The sequence below is a fragment of the Podarcis bocagei genome (assembly GCF_964188305.1).
Source record: "Podarcis bocagei genome assembly, chromosome: 5".
NCBI classification, from domain to species: Eukaryota; Metazoa; Chordata; class Lepidosauria; order Squamata; family Lacertidae; genus Podarcis; species Podarcis bocagei.
The window spans coordinates 63,093,117-63,110,991 of record NC_138129.1 but is presented as its reverse complement, the minus strand read 5'-3'; the positions used below and the strand labels follow the sequence as shown (position 1 = coordinate 63,110,991).

General features: G+C 41.2%; 1 protein-coding gene across 9 annotated transcripts in view; it reads right to left on the bottom strand.

Annotated features, from left to right (window-relative positions):
* The window catches only part of NFIA (nuclear factor I A), a 427,373-nt gene that overhangs the window by 74,411 nt on the left and 335,087 nt on the right, over positions 1-17,875 (bottom strand). For all 9 annotated transcript variants that reach the window (XM_081193801.1, XM_081193806.1, XM_081193800.1 and 6 more), the window contains exon 6: positions 14,301-14,428. In XM_081193801.1, the coding sequence (XP_081049927.1) occupies positions 14,301-14,428 (128 nt within the window). The remainder of the gene's footprint in view (positions 1-14,300; positions 14,429-17,875) is intronic.

Below are 17,875 nucleotides of genomic sequence, written 5' to 3'. Positions count from 1 at the left end.
CCTCCCCCTCACATACCCCCATCTAATTTTGTCATTAACATTTTCTTCAGAAGCTATAGTACCATAACACTTTGTGCCATTATATTTTACAGTTCCTTTTCCTCAGATGTCTTACTGTTAAATTTCTGGGTGTCTCCCAAAGCCATTTCTGCAACCATGATTGTACTCTACTGGATAGATTACATACAGCCGTAAGAACAAATCATGGCTATTCAGAATACACTGGTTTATGGAAGCTTTGCAGGTGGAAAATACAATGACAGGCAAATGATACAATCATAAATTCAAACACCAAGTCTTTGCCTATTATTACAGCTGAGGCATGAAACTTTTGGAAATCAGTGATCAAAAACAGGCTTATGTTTCAGCCACATCCTTACAAGATGCAAATGGAGTGTAAACTGCAAGTGAATGAAAGGATTTGAATATGATTCTCTTCTCTATTATTTCAGATACTGAACTTTTAGAGGTTTAAAAATGTTGCAACAATTTCTGCTATACTAATAAGGACAGATAACCTAAACAAATTCAAGTTTAATTAGAACTACAGCTTTCATTATAGCAACATTTTAAACACAGTTTACTTTAGCAAGGAGTCTAGGATAAAAACATCTGGAGAATTTGTTGTTATGTGAAGGTATTTAATATACATTTTGATTAATGAATGTGCTATATCTCAACAGGATTAAACATAAATCATAATTGTTCAAAATTAATCTTATCAGCACAGAGATGCACTGTTGGTTGACATGATTTACCAATACTCTTGAGGAATGGAGAAAAGGGAACCAGAAAAAAGAGCAAGTTAGGAGAGAACTACCCAATTGAATCTGCATTAATCCAGGAACCACAAACATGACTGAATTCCTTACTCCATTTGCATAGTTTTCGTATTGACTGACTACACAATCAATAGCTCTGTTATGATGCCAGATCACAAATGGACACATAACTTCTAGTTGTCCCAGTGCATCCCCTTCCTTTCACCATACTCTCCGAAACCACTTATTGAAAACAACTCTGTGTTGCCTTACTTTAATCCTTTCCCTAGTACAGTGATACCTCGGGTTACATACGCTTCAGGTTACAGACTCCGCTAACCCAGAAATAGTACCTTGGGTTAAGAACTTTGCTTCAGGATGAGAACAGAAATCGTGCAGTGATGGTGCAGCAGCAGTGAGAGGCCCCATTAGCTAAAGTGGTGCTTCAGGTTAAGAACAGTTTCAGGTTAAGTACGGACCTCCGGAACGAATTAAGTACTTAACCCGAGGTACTACTGTACCATTTTTTCAAATGAAAGTAGCACTGTCCCCTCCATTAAATCCTTCCCTTTTCAGCACTGTGATTCTGATCTGAACCTTACCTAGGTGGCCATAAGACAACAACATTCTAAGTTAGTATAAAAGGGGTTGGGAAGTTTCTCTATTTTCAGATAGCGCCTGAAAATAGTGCTTAGGCGATCGTGTTTCCTAGGTTCCCAACTGCAAGGACTACTGTACCCAAGACCTTCTGAAGTACTGCTCCTTGATCTACCACTTCCCCCTTTCGAACAGTGTGCCTTAAGCCACATCAGGTACAGTAACTTCATCCCAAAAGGTGCACTCCTCCATTGTCTCCTAAGACAGATGGACGGCAACAAGTGTGCCTTCTAGCTTGCAAAATTCTTGCCTTGCACACCCCTCTGACTGCTCATGGTTCTGTCCCTATATAGTTTGAGTAGTTTCCTCTTCCTGCTTGCAGTCTTGATCTATTACTTCTGCTCATTCTTGCATCCCCCCAGATAATTTTGCCGTGGCTTGTCCTGAGCCACCTGTCCTGTTCATTTGGAATGGTTTTGACTCCCGTCTCTCCCTAGAACAGGAATGGGGAACCTGTGGCCCTCCAGATGTTTGGGGGCACAACTGCCATCAGCCTCAACTAGCATAGTCAGGGATGATGGGAGCTGTTTTCCAGCATCTGGAAGGCCACAGGTTTCTCATCCCTGCTCTACAACAATGCTTCCCAAACTTCAGAAGGTTTGCATTTATCACAGCACAGTAGCAATATTATTGTAGCACATTTTTGTGTACTGATGAGTTATTTCAGTTTCCCTATCCTACATAGGTAAAATGTTGCATGGGTTGGTGAATTTGTCTGTTGCATCCCTTCTTAGAGGACCACTTCTGTATGTATACTTCTATCAGGTGCCCAAAAAGTGTAGAGAGGGGCCCAGCCAGAGTGTGATTTTTTATTTTTTTTTACAGAACATTAACTGGTATTACTGCATAGAGGTATGGAGGAATTTTCAAATGAATCACTAAGAGTAACATAAACTGTCACAGGAAGAAACAACACAACTTTCTAACAGCTCACCTCAGTTTCTTGTACAGTGATTATATATTGAATTTACGGAAACTTAAAAAGTGGAACTGTGTTTGATAGTGGACCCCAATAACTTTATTTAAAGCAAAAATTAGAAAGCGATCAAAACGTTTTATAGAGGAGACCAAGAATATAATGCTAAGCCTCTTAAAATTGCCTGAACTGTGAAATCAAGTAATGAACACTAGAAAAGGTTCTGTCAGCTGGAATCAAAACTTAGGCCAGTCAGCATTTTCACCTAAACCCTTATTACAGAAGGGCATTTGATTTTTCATCTCTACATTCTGTTCTGCCCAACAAATAAACCAACTTGACCTCTACCTGTTACTTTGAGAAGTCTGCCTATCATCTTTTAACTCGATCCTTTCCCCTCAAAGCCTTCTGAGCTACTCAGAATGAAAGGAGATGTCAAACCAGACGTGACTTTGATCATGTTTTTGGATCTGATGCTTGAGTCCTGTGTTTCCTTTACAAAAAGCAGCTGTTGGGGGCCCTGATCTGGTTGGAGAGTGGAACAAGGGAAATTTAGCTCTTTCCCCCATGCCATTTTCCATCTGAGAAGCACCGCACCTAAAGCAACTATTTGCTGCAAATTTTAAAATTAAGGTTTGAACAAAGAGTATCTATTCTCCCTTACCCATGCCACTTCCACATTGTTCTGGAAAGAAAGCAGATTTTTTTCCACAGTGTGTGAAAAGGGTTGCATGGAGGAGAGGGAATCAGCAAAAGCTGCCTTCCTTCCCTTCCATGAGAATAACTCAACTCACTGGATCTCTGCATCCGATCCAATGCCATTTAAAATAAGGAAATCAGGGCAAATGAAAGCCCCAGGTGTATGGGGGGGGGGAGGGGAGGGAAAACAAAGATTAACCCCTCATGGCCCCAAATCGATCTGGAGACCCCCACTGCCATTGCCCCCACTTGTAACTAACAGAACGATAAATATATAAACAACCTGATGTAATACAGTGATATTTTTAACCTAATATATCACGCAGCCACACAAATAAGTGACAATATGAAAAAATAAGAATGCTTTTCTCATATTAAATGGTCCATCATACAAACCCAAAGAACTGTAGCTGTCATTACTACAAGTACGGTGTCCTGACAAAAGAAGTGTAAGAAGCTTTCTAACACAAAGGCATATCAGGAAAAGCTCTTTTCTGTAAAGTTGGAGTTTTCCTTCTGATTAATGCTACATTCAACAAAAGAGACACTGTCTGCCTAATTACGTTAAATACTTATCTTCAGGGGATTAGCAAGGTGTTTCTGCTCAATGTCACTCTTCCTGACAACCTAATGATAGATCTGTTTACTTAAGAGAGCAATTAGTAATTTTTTTTACTGTTTTCTTAACTGCCTTCATATCATGAAAATATTTGATTAACACACTCCAGCTTATCTTACACTGAGAGCAACATATTCCACATACTTCTCGCTCTTTCTTCAAAAGGAGCATGACTGCAGCTTACAGTTATCTTCCAACACCCTCACATTCCACTTCACAAAGCCTAATGAAGCCAATGCTGTATTTGTGTTTTAATCATTTTACTCTACGTCACAAAAAACTATTAAGTAAAGTAAGAAACTAAAACACAAAAACAAGGAGAAATTCAGACTTCTTAAATGGCTCTAAAAAGACAATTGATTCAACAGGGTTAGCAGGATGTGTCCCAAACATGCAAACTACATCTTTTAAAAGGCACAGAATAAAAAAGAAGAGATGCTTTATATTTTAAAAAGTGATTTATTTATCAAAACAAGACCTGCCCTGTAAATCTTGAGTGTGTATGACGAAGTCAGTCTACGGGTAGAGTTCTTTTTATTGTGAGATTGTATTTTATAATACTGACGTGGTGCTTAAATTTTATTTTCATGATTGTTGGCTGCCTTTGAGGGCCTGTTGGGCCAGAAAAGTCAGCTAAAAACGTTTTGACAATTGTACAAATAAATAGTGTAACTATGAGAAGTCTTACAATAAAAAAGAAATTTAAATATAGGAGAATTCTGCTGCCAACACAGCTGATCTGAAAAGACAAGTCATTGGGGTTCTATTGTACACTGTTTCTTGCTAATTATGAGAGAACATTCTATATAAGCCCCAGGATGAAATTTGGGATTGTGTTTAAAACCACTTGCCTCAGCAACAATCTAAGAAAAAATAGTGACTGTTTTTACTTTGGGATACTAAATTCAGCATTTTGAAGTGTAGCAAAGGGCAAACAAGAAAGTATTTCAGATATCAGAGGCAGTATTCTTCAGCAATTTGCTGTCCTAAAATAAAGATGTACTTACATTCTGCTCTACCTATAAGTTTTTCAATTGGTTTTCAAGGGTACCTGCATTGCAGTATTCCAGTGTGGAGCCCACAAGGGCAGCAGTGATTGTGACACAAGAACTGCATCAGCAAAAAGGGTCATAGACATTCAGCTAAATTTGTACTTCCAGGGAGGAGGCATGAGTAACTTCTTCCATCTCTTTCACAGCTGGGATTGAAATAGGTTACAAAAGCAGCATCTCTTTGGACCGGCCATATGGATAGTTGTATGTTAAAGGTTTGATGGAACAAGGACACCTAGGCTATTACGCTCAGCTGAAACGTGGCAATAAATCACAACACCATATGAGGTTTAATTATTTCAATGGATTATAATACATGCTGGACTATCTTGAAATATATCTATACCTAGGGCTTTTTTTCAGGGGAAACTCACAGGTAGTCAGTTCCGGCACCTCTCAGGTGGGTGCCAGTGTCATTCTAAGAGAACGAGGGAGGCTTTCATGGGTAAGTTCCAGCACCTCTTTTTCTAGAAAAACAGCACTGTCTATAACTGTTTATTAAATTCATTACTTTTTTTAATGGTAAAGGAGTACGTAAGCAACTATGGAGCCAGGTGTGCAGGAAAATAAAAGTTAAAATGAAATGTTATTATGGAACATAGGTTGTTACGGGCACATTTAAAAATATTGAAGACAAAAGAAAATACTTCTATGTTTTCTTATTCCAAATCTTGTACTACATTGAAGAGGTGGGAACTTTATTGCAATTGGTCACAACACAGAAAATTTGTGCCAAGTTTCTTACCAGCCCTACTCTTCCTCCATTATTAAAACCCTTTTCTTTTTCTACTCTAGGGGTGTGGAACCTCAGGCCTGGAGCAGGGGGATTGCGACCCACCAGGCCTTGGCCTCTGTCCCTCGGACGTCTCCCTACACCCCACCCCACACTGGCCCTGATTTAACCCCCAAGTGTTTACGCATGCCTGGAATGTGTCCCTGAACTCTGATAACGCCTCTTGCTCACCTGATAGAGAATAAAATTAAGCACTGTGTGAAATTAAGCTACTGTACAACTGTAGAGTTTACATTTGTTGCTCCACCCACTTTTGCCCCTGGCCCCACCCACCACTCATGTGACCATCAGAAGGTTGTTCTGAAGGGAATGTGGTCTGAAAAAGGTTCCTCAGCCATGTTCTACTGAACTGGAGCTGTTGCAAGTATGCTTCCATTTAATTTCTTTTCTAATGTCAGTTTTCTGGCTACTTAATCATCCTGGAACCCAGATTCTTCCTGATCCCCTTCTGAGAAGACAAACTTTACAGCACATGATACATAATACACTGGATTGTGCAAGGGACCAATTGTAGCATTATTATGGCTGCTATCTTTGACTCCAAGCCCACAAATCTGCCCCAATCCAGCTGTAAAGAAATCAATGATGGGGGGGGGGGTTACATCTCTTTCTGGATCATGTAAAGGTAAAGGGACCCCTGACCATTAGGTCCAGTCGTGACCGACTCTGGGGCTGCGGTGCTCATCTCGCTTTATTGGCTGAGGGAGCCGGCATACAGCTTCCGGGTCATGTGGCCAGCAGGACTAAGCCACTTCTGGCAAACCAGAGCAGTGCACAGAAACACCGTTTACCTTCCCGCTGGAGTGGTACCTATTTATCTACATGCACTTTGACGTGCTTTCAAACTGCTAGGTTGGCAGGAGCTGGGACCGAACAACAGGAGCTCACCCCGTTGCGGGGATTCGAACTGCCGACCTTCTGATCAGCAAGTCCTAGGCTCTGTGGTTTAACCCACAGCGCCACCCGCGTCCCTTCTGGATCATGAACCTCACCCAAATGTGTATCTGCTTATTTGGGTGTGGATGCTATCTGTCTATACTGCATTGCACCCAATGGGATGAGTATTTTAATGTTCTGTTGCAACAGTTCATGTGTTGCATTTTACTAGAACTCAAACCAATACATTCAAGTTACAGAAAAGGAGATTCTGACTAAACATCAGGAAGAAATTTCTAACAGTTAAGAGCTGTTTGGCAGTGGAACAGACTCTTTTGGAAGAAGGTAGACTCTCCTTCCTTGGAGGTTTTTAAGCAGAGGTTGGAAAGCCATCTGTCATGGATGCTTTAGTTGCAGGGGGTTGGAATAGAAGACCCTCAGGATCCCTTCCAACTCTACAATTCTATGAACATCTGGTAGGTTCTTTATTTGGGAATCACAAAAGGTCTCTCTGAGAGGCCAGTGTTGCCTCGGAGCCAACAGCAACCTAGCTTTGACGATTAAAAGAAAATAGACAAATTTAAATAAGGTAGGGTGTTATCAATGGACAAATGTCCAATAACAGAGGTAGTATACCTCTGAATACAAAATGCCGTGGGCATGAGAGGACACTCATAGATTCCTTGTCAGCTTGGGACTATGCTTGTAAGCTATATAGCATGCAGTTGTTGCACACTGAATACAGGACTAGAAGGCCTATGGCCTGACCCTGGAACAAATACCACAATGGAAAGAAAGTTTCTGCAGCACTGCTCTGATAAAGTGAGAAGCTGGCAATCATCTATCTTTACAACAGGTCCACACTGCCCTGGTAGTTTGGGCAATGCTAGCATGGGAAGGTGACGTATGGAAGTGAGAGCTGGACCATAAAGAAAGCTGACTGCCAAAAAAATGATGCTTTTGAATTATGGTGCTGGAGGAGACTCTTCAGAGTCCCATGGACTGCAAGATGATCAAACCTATCCATTCTTAAGGAAATCAGCCCTGAGTGCTCACTGGAAGGACAGATCCTGAAGCTGAGGCTCCAATACTTTGGCCACCTCATGAGAAGAGAAGACTCCCTGGAAAAGACCCTGATGTTGGGAAAGATTGAAGGCACAAGGAGAAGGGGACGACAGAGGATGAGATGGTTGGACAGTGTTCTTGAAGCTACCAGCATGAGTTTGACCAAACTGCGGGAGGCAGTACAAGACAGGAGTGCCTGGCATGCTCTGGTCCATGGAGTCATGAAGAGTCAGACATGCCTAAACAACTAAACAATGACAACAAAGCATGGGAAGGAGCCACTGCATGGACTCCTCCTACAGGACTAGGGACTTCCAATGTCACTGGGGTGGTATGGGAAGGACACATGCTAGAACGAGTGTCATACTACTAAGGTAATAATGGAAGAGACCCAAAGATTGAGGAAAGCCAAGAAGACACTATCCAATATAATAATAAAAAAAGATGGATGCAATTTTCAGACAGTTCTTCCCTCTATAACTTTTGTGGTACTAAGGCAATAATGTCAATGAAACAGATTATTGTCACAGATAATGGTCACCAGCTCCTTCATAAATTGCAGAAGAAAGAGAGACATATTGATCCAACGGTCACTTTCTGTCATCGTGTCTACGTCTATTACAGCAAATGAAGGGTATTTAATTATTTTACTTAATGGCTACAATGGAAAAAGACTATGATTGTGTCTCAAGTACCTCTATTGACCTGCTGCATTTTTTGTAGCATCATATTCATTAATAGATTTTTGTTGGCTGCAGCCTGTTGGATATAACAGAAGTGAGGCTCTGTAAAAGTAGACAGTGTACAAAAAGAAATACATCATCATGGATTTCAGCAATGATTCTCTAAGCTCTGTATGATATATCTGACTAAAGTCAGCTCAACTAGTGCTTCTAGTAGCTACCAGTTGGACACAGAAAGAAACAGAAAAAAGTTAACACGGTAGTCGGGAATATATGGCGGAAGAACTCTGAGCTCCTCCTGTTCCTGTGCAGATACCAACACCCACTCCAGAGGGTGAAGAAAACAGTACAGCTCAGCAGAGTTTATTACATGTTAGTGTATATCCATTATGCAAGCCCCTTCATCAGCCTACAATGGTTTTGTGAGGATGGTGTGGTGGTGGCTTGGTTTTTTCAAGATATGTACATTTTGGAGTGCCATGACTACCGTTTTATAAACTCTTTTCTACACAGCAATTGATATAGATCAGGGGTGTCCAATTGGTCGACGGTGAAGGTCCACAGCTTTGGTAACCTCCCCCTAAAAGAAGCTCATCAACTTTGACCTGGACTCCTAAAAATACCTCAACAACTTAGATTATCTTCCTGCGAAATTTTCTAACTGTTTTCAAAAACTAGCTATACTGATTGCAGTAAGCAAAGACCCTATGTTGGTGAGTTACACAGAGGAAATATAAGCATAGGGGGGAATTGTTGTTTTTCAACATGCTCTGTGCTTTTATCATTGCTTGCATCCCAATTCTTGCAAGTAAAAAACATTGGCTCTGATAACCGACCACTGGGTCCTCTCCCCATCAGCTGGCATTCCAGCAGGCTACTTTAGTGGGGGAGATGGACAGCAGGGCTCATACAATCAGATCTGCTGCAAGATGAGGCTCCTCCTGTCACTAACTGTTTCCATTCCAGCTAACCATTACAGGAGCTACTATATAACTGGTGTATGCTTGCCATTTTCCTCTTCCATTCCCACCCCCCTTTCCTTTTGTGTTGTGCCTTTTATATTGTAAGCTTGCAGACAAGGGACTATAGTATTTCAGTTGGTTTGGCAGCCTTTTTTGGCTGAAGAATGGGGTAAAAATTATCTAGATAAATAAATAAATACATGTTTGTGCTGTATTGATGACAAATCCAATAGCAGTGCAGCATTCTGAGATTGTAGATAAGAAACAAATCACTCAAGAGTGTGAAAAAGAGATCTTTAATGTGCTAACCCAGCTATCCTCTTTCATGTAGTAGCAGTTGAGACTAATGCATTGTGATCTCAAGGTCCTAGTGAGCTTGCTCTTGAAAATGCATTAAATGTTTAGTAGCAAAGTATCCACGTTGCCTCCACACTGGACATTTACTGTGGAATAGCTAGGCTTTCCACTCACTTTTTACATGCTCCTCCCATGTTTTCCCTGTTCAGCTTCTCTTCTCCTCCTTCCCTGCCACCAAGTGCAGAATATGTGATTATTACAGTGGTGTGAGAAATGTGTAAGACAGTTTGAGGAAAAGAAAGGACAAACAATCCAGAACAACACATTTGATAAAGCGTGTTCTCCTTCATGGAGAGCACGTGTTGCAGTGGGGTCTAGCTGGGTGGGACCATTTAGATGGCCAAGCTTGTGATTGGGCTATGTTGGGTTGTTGGGGAAATTTTGATGTTGCCAATTTGTGGGATGGACCAAGGGTTTTATATACTGAGCACACAGCATTGAGCGTTCTCTTTCGCTGTGTGCACCGGATCACCCGCCCACCCTCCCTAATTTAGGGCTTTTGTATTTGACCTTACTATGCCTGTCATGGGGTCATCTGCTTTTGGGGCAGGGGCCTGGTAAGAATTTTGTCCATTTGGCTGATTGGCTGGTACCATTTGGTTTTTCTCTACTGCATAGCAAATTGTCACAACTTGTAAGGTTGTGTTTGGCATTGGTTAAAAAATTGGTTGGTGGAGGGGTAAGGGTTGGCTGTGCCTGCCCCTCCAATGCTGCTGCTGCAGGGGAATTCTGTTAAAGGAATCCAGGGGCTCACCATGCTTTCGTCCGAATCCCTGGTGTGGGGCTTGGGCAGCGCAATCCCCTGGGAGCATGCGGGGAGAGGTGAGGGTCTGGTGCCCAGCTCCATTTTCTCCCCAAAATGTTTTCCCTTACTGGCTTTCTCAGGGTTGCGGAAGTCAGTTCTGTCCCTGGGCGGGGTCAGATAGTCATAACCAGTGCCTAAGCAACCACTCACATTTATGTATATTAATAAAGTTGTGGCCAAAATTATGCCAAAAACTGTAAACAAAAATTCTGTGTGAATTGTGCTTTATTTTGGGGGGTGGCTTGGGGACCTCGACACGCAATGGGTATCTGTCATGAATTCTTATTTCATCTTTGGAATTCCATCCCAGTTTCATGAGCCTTGTATCACAGTCTCTTTTATATCCACTGCTGCTCATCTGGGGACCAGAGCCTAACAGAATTTAAAACAACTTTCTTCCCATCAGGTTCAAAGCTTGAAATTCAAAAATAAACTGGGGGGAGATGTTAAGAGAGTGGGAGGCCAGGTAACTCAACCAGTTATACCCTTGTGCTGCTATCAAATAACAAAGGGTTTAAAAAATATATATTAATTTTTTTCAAAAAGAAAACATAATTTTAATCAGCACTGTCAGCTCACTATTTTGTGGGCTTAAAGCCTCACAAAAATATTAATCTGTGGTGAGAAATAGTGAGAGAAGATTATTAATTCTAAGGTTAAATATCTAGCAGCCCGTTTGACCTATATATCAATTTAAAGATATCTAAAGGAGAAGCCAGTACCTTACAGTATATGTCAGCCTTCAAAAGGGCCACATAAGTTAAAAAGGACATCACATCTGTGTTGGATTACAGAATGCAGTTGGAAAGAGAAAGAGAGAGAGAAAGAAAAGGAAAGGGGAAAGCAGAATGTTTTATATCATTCAGCTTCACGGAGTGCATTTGATCATGGCAGATTAAAATAAAACAAAATCCCGAAGCCAAGAGCTTTTAGGTGTATTTATGGCTGTATAACAGTTTATACTAGTTTAAAAATGGAGCCTATGCGGAATTGCACCATAGTACAAACTCAAGCCTGACGCCGCTTGATTTCCTTACCAAGTATCCTCATTATCTCCTCTTTCCTTCGTTCTCCGTTAGCAAGAGTTATGTGATGAAAGTGCTGAGATAAAGTAATGGTAAGGAGGATACCGCAAGTGGTATTTGAAAAGCAGGAATAATTTACTACGTGTCTGCTTTGTTTTACTTCCCTGTGTCTTCCTGTGGTGAAAGGAAATTCATCTTTTCTGGCAGACTCCAGCCTATATAGGCCTGAGAGCTCCCCAAGCACACTGGAGTGCAGGTAAATGGATGTGAGTCTCCATGAGTACAGTATTAGGAGCAAGGATTTAATGCTGTGTTTTGCTTGGTCTATCATGCCCAAACTACAAATAAGGCAACACACACTTGTTTGCAAAAATTGCATCAGATGTAGCAGTAACCATAGGGCAGAACCCTTCCTTATGGGCATTTTGCCTGGAAGTTTACAGATGCATAATGCTTCAGCAGAGAAAAATGCAGTGATTGGAGTGTGAAACTTTGATTCTAACAGTGTTACTGCATGTGACATGGAGATAGGGGCTGAATGTGTAGATACATGAACAGGAATTGCTGGTAGTCATGTTGATCTTCTCAGCATGGTGCCATCTACATAATTTCTCCAATATTATGCATGTACCGTATTTGCTACAGGTTACAGCTCTGTGGTTTTGAGGTAGCCTTGAATATAAGTATGTTGGCCATTGGATCAGAGCCAGAACACTAGCTTCCTGGCAGTAGCATGTCTGCCATTTATAGGAAAGGAAACCAGTGAGACTAGGTGGTGGAAATCAGGGCTATGTTGGCAAACCAGTGGAAATGCAAGGTTGGGTCTGCCGGTGTGCCTGTACAGCCCCTAAGGTCCGGGCTACCTCCACCACCCATAAGCAACACCTATGGGAGTTTCCCCTAGAATGCAGTTTCCATCATCCCAAACCATTGGTCATGTTGGCTGGGGAGTTCAACAGTATCCAGAAGTTCCCCATTCCAGCCTAGAATATGAAACTGAAATAATCTTAAAACATATATGACGGTGAAAAGCAGGCTGCCTGAGAATGAATGGGATTTTTAACTTCCTTTCTAAGAGAAACTGGGAAAGCACTTTAGCTTATCCAATATTTTATATGGTTTTGTTAAAGTAAGTGGAAACTTTTTCATACCTGTGAACTCTGCCTGCCCAAGAAAACAGCTGTAAATGTCTTACGTTGCTTTTGCCAAAGTGAGGATGGGGGCTGGGTGACTTCTGCTAAATCATTTTTGCCAAACTGAGCAGTTAGTTTAGATTTCATCACTCTTCTAGAATGCATCCTACCATGTCTACATGCTAAAACTTCTGATACTCTTTTGTATCATTAGCTCTTCCCTTCTTTTATCTCTTTTTCAGCAACCCCACTTTCATGACTAGAAATTTGCCAAGTCACTTTCTTCCGGCACCCCATTTCACCTTATTATTTTCTTTCCCCCTGAATTATGAAACAAAGGCACTACAGTGGTACCTCAGGTTACATACGCTTCAGGTTACAGACGCTTCAGGTTACAGACTCCGCTAACCCAGAAATAGTACCTCGGGTTAAGAACTTTGCTTCAGGATGAGAACAGAAATTGAGCTCTGGCAGCGTGGCGGCAGCGGGAGGCCCCATTAGCTAAAGTGGTGCTTCAGGTTAAGAACAGTTTCAGGTTAAGAATGGACCTCCAGAACGAATTAAGTTCTTAACCCAAGGTATAGTATAGTATTCCTTCCTATTCTTCTAAACAACAGTGCTCTTCCTTAAGCCCAACCACTCATCCTTACATTCCCTCCATCTTTTACTATTAACACATTATTATTATTTTTATTATTACTACTACTAGTAATACTTTGAATTACCCGCCCTTCACCCCATGTTTTCAGAGAGGGTAACAGCAATTTAAGAACTTAGACATTGCCACAATACATGGCAAGATCTAAGTTCTTTAGTTCTCTCCATATTGTTGGCCTAAGAGATTGCAACTGCTTCATGAGAATGGAGTAGCACCAGAAGTGATAATGGGATCACCAATATTTGTGAGTCCATTGGCACATTTACAAACAGCAGAAACTGTTGTGGACACCACATACACACACCACAATCAAGAACACAATGCTACCTAGCCTATTGGCTACAACAGAATACTTCTCCTGAGTCTAATTTCAGTTGGGGAGGGGACTCTGCGGGCACAAAGGAAGGCCTCTGTGGCTGCACATGCACCCATGGATACCATATTAGCAAGCCCTGGTTTAATACAATGGACTGCTTTGACAAGTATTTATTAGAATGACTGTCTTTTAGCTTGCTTGCTCACAAATTCAAAATCAACATCTTTATTTCAGAATTGTGTGCAAATTAGAAATAACAATAACAAAAGAATCACTTAGAACAAAAATCAAGGGGCCTTTTGTCCATAAGCTGCAATTATACTTTAAAAAGTAATAATATAATTTCCTTTAAGAGGCAAAAGATTTTGTGACAAGTGGTAAGATATTTATGTAGCAGGAGACACAAGAAAAGTTAAGCCAAAAGGATGACTTGAAAAGTAACTAACAAATCCAGAAGTGGAACAACAGTATCAATGGTACGTAGAAAGACTTCATTCAAACTTTCCAACATTTAAATCGACAAAACAACCTCTCCTGCAATGCCATTAAAAAGCCATTACAGAATAAAATCAATTCACGTTAACAATAGTTTGAAAGGGTCTCCCACCTGTCATTTTACAACATAATATAAATTGCAGGATGCCACTCTTTGGGGGCAAGCCAACCTAATTCTCAGTAATATTTTGGAATAAAGAAGCCTTGAGAGTCACGGAAACCATAATGCAACACTACAAATGCTTGCCTAAAATACTGCAATGAATATTATCAAAATATTTACAGCTGCAGAAGCACTCAACTTCTGTAATCTCACACACACTACCTCGTACATTAAATCTGAAATGCAGTCTAATAATTTTTAAATAAATACATACATGGAAGATAGCTTTGAAATACTAAAAAGCCACCAGAGTGACTCTATTTACCTGGCTCCACTTCATGCCATCCACTTGACTGGCTACCACTTCCTGGAGACCGCCCTTGGCTTGTATAAAATGGCTCTTCACCAGGACTGTCCATTTCATCCTCTACAGATTTGAGGCGCTTTGTAGAGCTGGAATTGAAGGAAACACACACACAGAGAGACATTAATGCAAGAACTAAAGTGAGACAAAATGTCAGGCTGCATTTTAGAGTTGCAGCTCTGGAGAACTTCCTTGCTCTGAAGCAGAGGTGATGGCAACTACTCTGCTTCTTCTGCCCTGTTAATCTTCTGTCTCCCTTGAGTGCTTTGCTCCACTCTTCCAGTCCTGTGTTTTGGAACAAAAGTCAACTCCTGCTTTCTAATAGCAGGATGTGTTCAGAGGCCTGTAGAGGCCTGGGAGAGAAGGTAAGGTATACTGGCTGAAGACTTGCTGGTGTTTTCAGTTTCGTTTGCCTTTTGGTGGCATGCGGAAACTCCGGGCCAACAATCCCACTTCCTCTACAGTCTAGTCCATAATCCATCATATTTATTTTGGAGACGGCCGACAAAGAAATGTAAGAGGATGAGAGCTTAAGCATGTGGGCGTATATGTGCAAGAGTGTTTCCCTATAGTTTGTCACACCAGAGCCTAAGTGAACAGGGTGTTCAGACATAGTATTCAATCTGTAAAGGCCAACAGTACAGATGCTCAGTGTGTGAAACGGGACACTATGCATGTACATGCCTGTGGAGCTCATCCATGTAAGGTGGGGATCCTGATTGCCTCAAGATCTCCTCTTGCATAGAGGAACTGTATGTATGTATGTATGTATGTATGTATGTATGTTGGTATGTACATAGAACTCCTCACGAGAAGATGGAGGAGGATGTGGCCACAGGGTGCAGGAGGCAGGTTGCCTGAACTCTGCTTATGTGACTTCCAGCTGCAAAGGTAAAGTATTTTAGAGCAGGTTGCATAGTCCAACCATTTCCATCCTTCTTAAGAATTCAGCTTTAGCAATAACTTGTTTGCACGGTGGCCCCATTTTCATTTTTACAAAGCTTCAGTGGTATGGGAGGAGGAGAATTGTTCTGACATTTATTCCATGAAGAAGTTTAATTTCATAGCAACTCTGTAAAAGCACCATGCACAAAGTGTTGCAGGTTGGAGTGTTCTCCTTTAGGGTTCCAGCCAGCCAGCTATTTCCTCTTCACCCCATTTCATTTCTTTCCCACTCCTCTAGCCTCGTTTCCATTCCTGTCTGCCCCAAAGTCAGTTAAGCTGCCCATAGCAAGCTCAGTCCTCATTGAACTACCGGTATGTAGCCCCGGCCCAAAAATGCCTTGAGTCTGCTGGCACTTCCCTCTTGTCTGTTGCTGGTGTGAATTTCAGTACGTAAGGATCCACTTACGAGGTTACTGTTAGTCTATGCAACAACTATAACTACAACAACTATAACAGCAGGAACTACTACAATTACAGCAGCAGCAGCAGCTACAAGTAAGATGCTGCTACAAGTAAGATTTTCCATTCCATTTTAACATGGACTGGTCTTTTACGTGGAACAAAGTCATTACGTGATCATTATGAGTAAGGTTTTATAGTTCTCCCCCTCTTTCACATTAACAAACCATCACAGAATAGAACTGGATAAGCAAAGCAAATTCAGTGGGAAATGAGGAAAAGATTGAGAGAACAAATTTGACATAAAGGCAGCTTCTTTGGGGAGCCAGAAAAGTGCTTTGAGGATTTTGCTAAATAGTGTGGCTAGGCAAGGAAATCATTGCTTGGAGATTATTCTCTCTCTCTCTCTCTCTTTCTCTCTCTTAGCAATTCCGAATTCACTTCATAAGCCAAAAAGATTTTTAACTTGAGCGATGCAGAGGTGAAACGCAGAAAGACTGTTACTCATCACTTGCCACATACATTCCTCCCTCATGTAACATTCAAGCAAAGCCTGAAAGGAAAGATAACCCTTATGCTGAGCTCTGAAGGTCAGTCGACTCGGACTCTGGCAGAGTAATGTGGGGAATTGCAGAGCCAGGAGCCCTCGGCTTCTTGAGCTATAGTATGAGGAACAGACTGCGGCTGGGAGGAAAAATGTCCTATTGAATTCACTTTCCAAGACAGGGTCAGCAGATATTACATCTATTGTCAGCTTTATAGAGTCTATTGCACATTTCTATGTACAAAGGAAGCAGAAACTCCCAAGGGTAAGCTACCTGACTAAACGTCCTATTCAGTGAGCCAGAGAAGGCTGTTTTCTGTATCAGAGATCTATTGCATTTGGATGGTGGTGGTAATAAACTGCCATAATTCCTCTCAGGCGGAAGTCTTTATAGAGATAATTCACACTGAGTCTTCTTGGATTTTGCCACAGTAAGGATTTTCTTATTTGACGTTTGAAGCAAGATCTCTGTGGTATCAGAAGATACTAGAACTTGTATCTGAGAATAAAGTTTGCCTCTTCATTGTGCCTCCTATTTTAGACCCTTTGTTTACTGATACCCATGGAAGTCTATCCATGTATGAAGAAAAGTAGCTACAGTGGCTGTGTCTGGATGGGATCATAAACCATGGGTTATTGTGATGGGAATGAATTAATGCATGCCTCACGCTCACACATGCCCTGTCTCCACCCACTATGGATGAGCGGGGGCAATAAGACACTTTTCTATTAATTTTAGATTATCCAAACCTGAAAATGTGTGGTTGCTACCAATCTGTTCCTGGTCACCATGCCAGAGGAGGAGGGAAGAATAAGCCTTGCAAAGGGTTTGTTCACACTGTTATGAACAGCTGAGGTGCAGGAGAGTGGGGGAGGGGTCAATCCTGCTCAATTTGGGTACATGGGAGAGTTCCCAAACCCAGCCCTAAGCAGGTTGGAAACTGCTTCCTTGAGACTTCATAGCACTGAATCATCCGATGTCATTGTGATGCCAGGTGACTGACACGTAGGGGGCCCTACCCACTTGCTAAATTTGACTCATGATAAGGATCTGGCCCATGGAGCCAACAAGGTTCCCCACTGCTTTGGAACTAACAATTTATCATTACTCCCAAATGCAATAAACTAAGCTCATGAGGGCCAGACACTTATTTTTCAAAACATTAAAATCAAGATTCTTAATATTCTGCCCATAATCCAGGAATGCAAAAAATAAAAATAAAAAAATTGTCGGAACCTGATCAAGGCATTTTAAGTGTCGACACAATTCATTTTTGCCTACAACACGGTCCTTGCCTTGATAATCTCCCCAGCACTATAGTCTTAAAAGCTTATGTACTTACAAGTAAATATTAGCAAAATCAATCAGAACATACTTTCATATAAAAATGTTTAGCTGTAAATAGCAAAGCTGTAAGTGGTAAGACATTTAAGGAGAAGTAACCTATGTGAGAGAAAAACCCAAATATATTGTGCAGTTATTAACTACTGGTGTTGTTTATAATTAGCTTCTTATCTGTGTAAGGTATTTGTAGAAGCATACAAGAGTGACAACTGAGTTTTACTTTTAAGTACCATTAATAACCTGTCTATTCCTGTAATGGAAATAAGTATAGCCTGATAAATGAATGATAATTGCCCAGTGCAT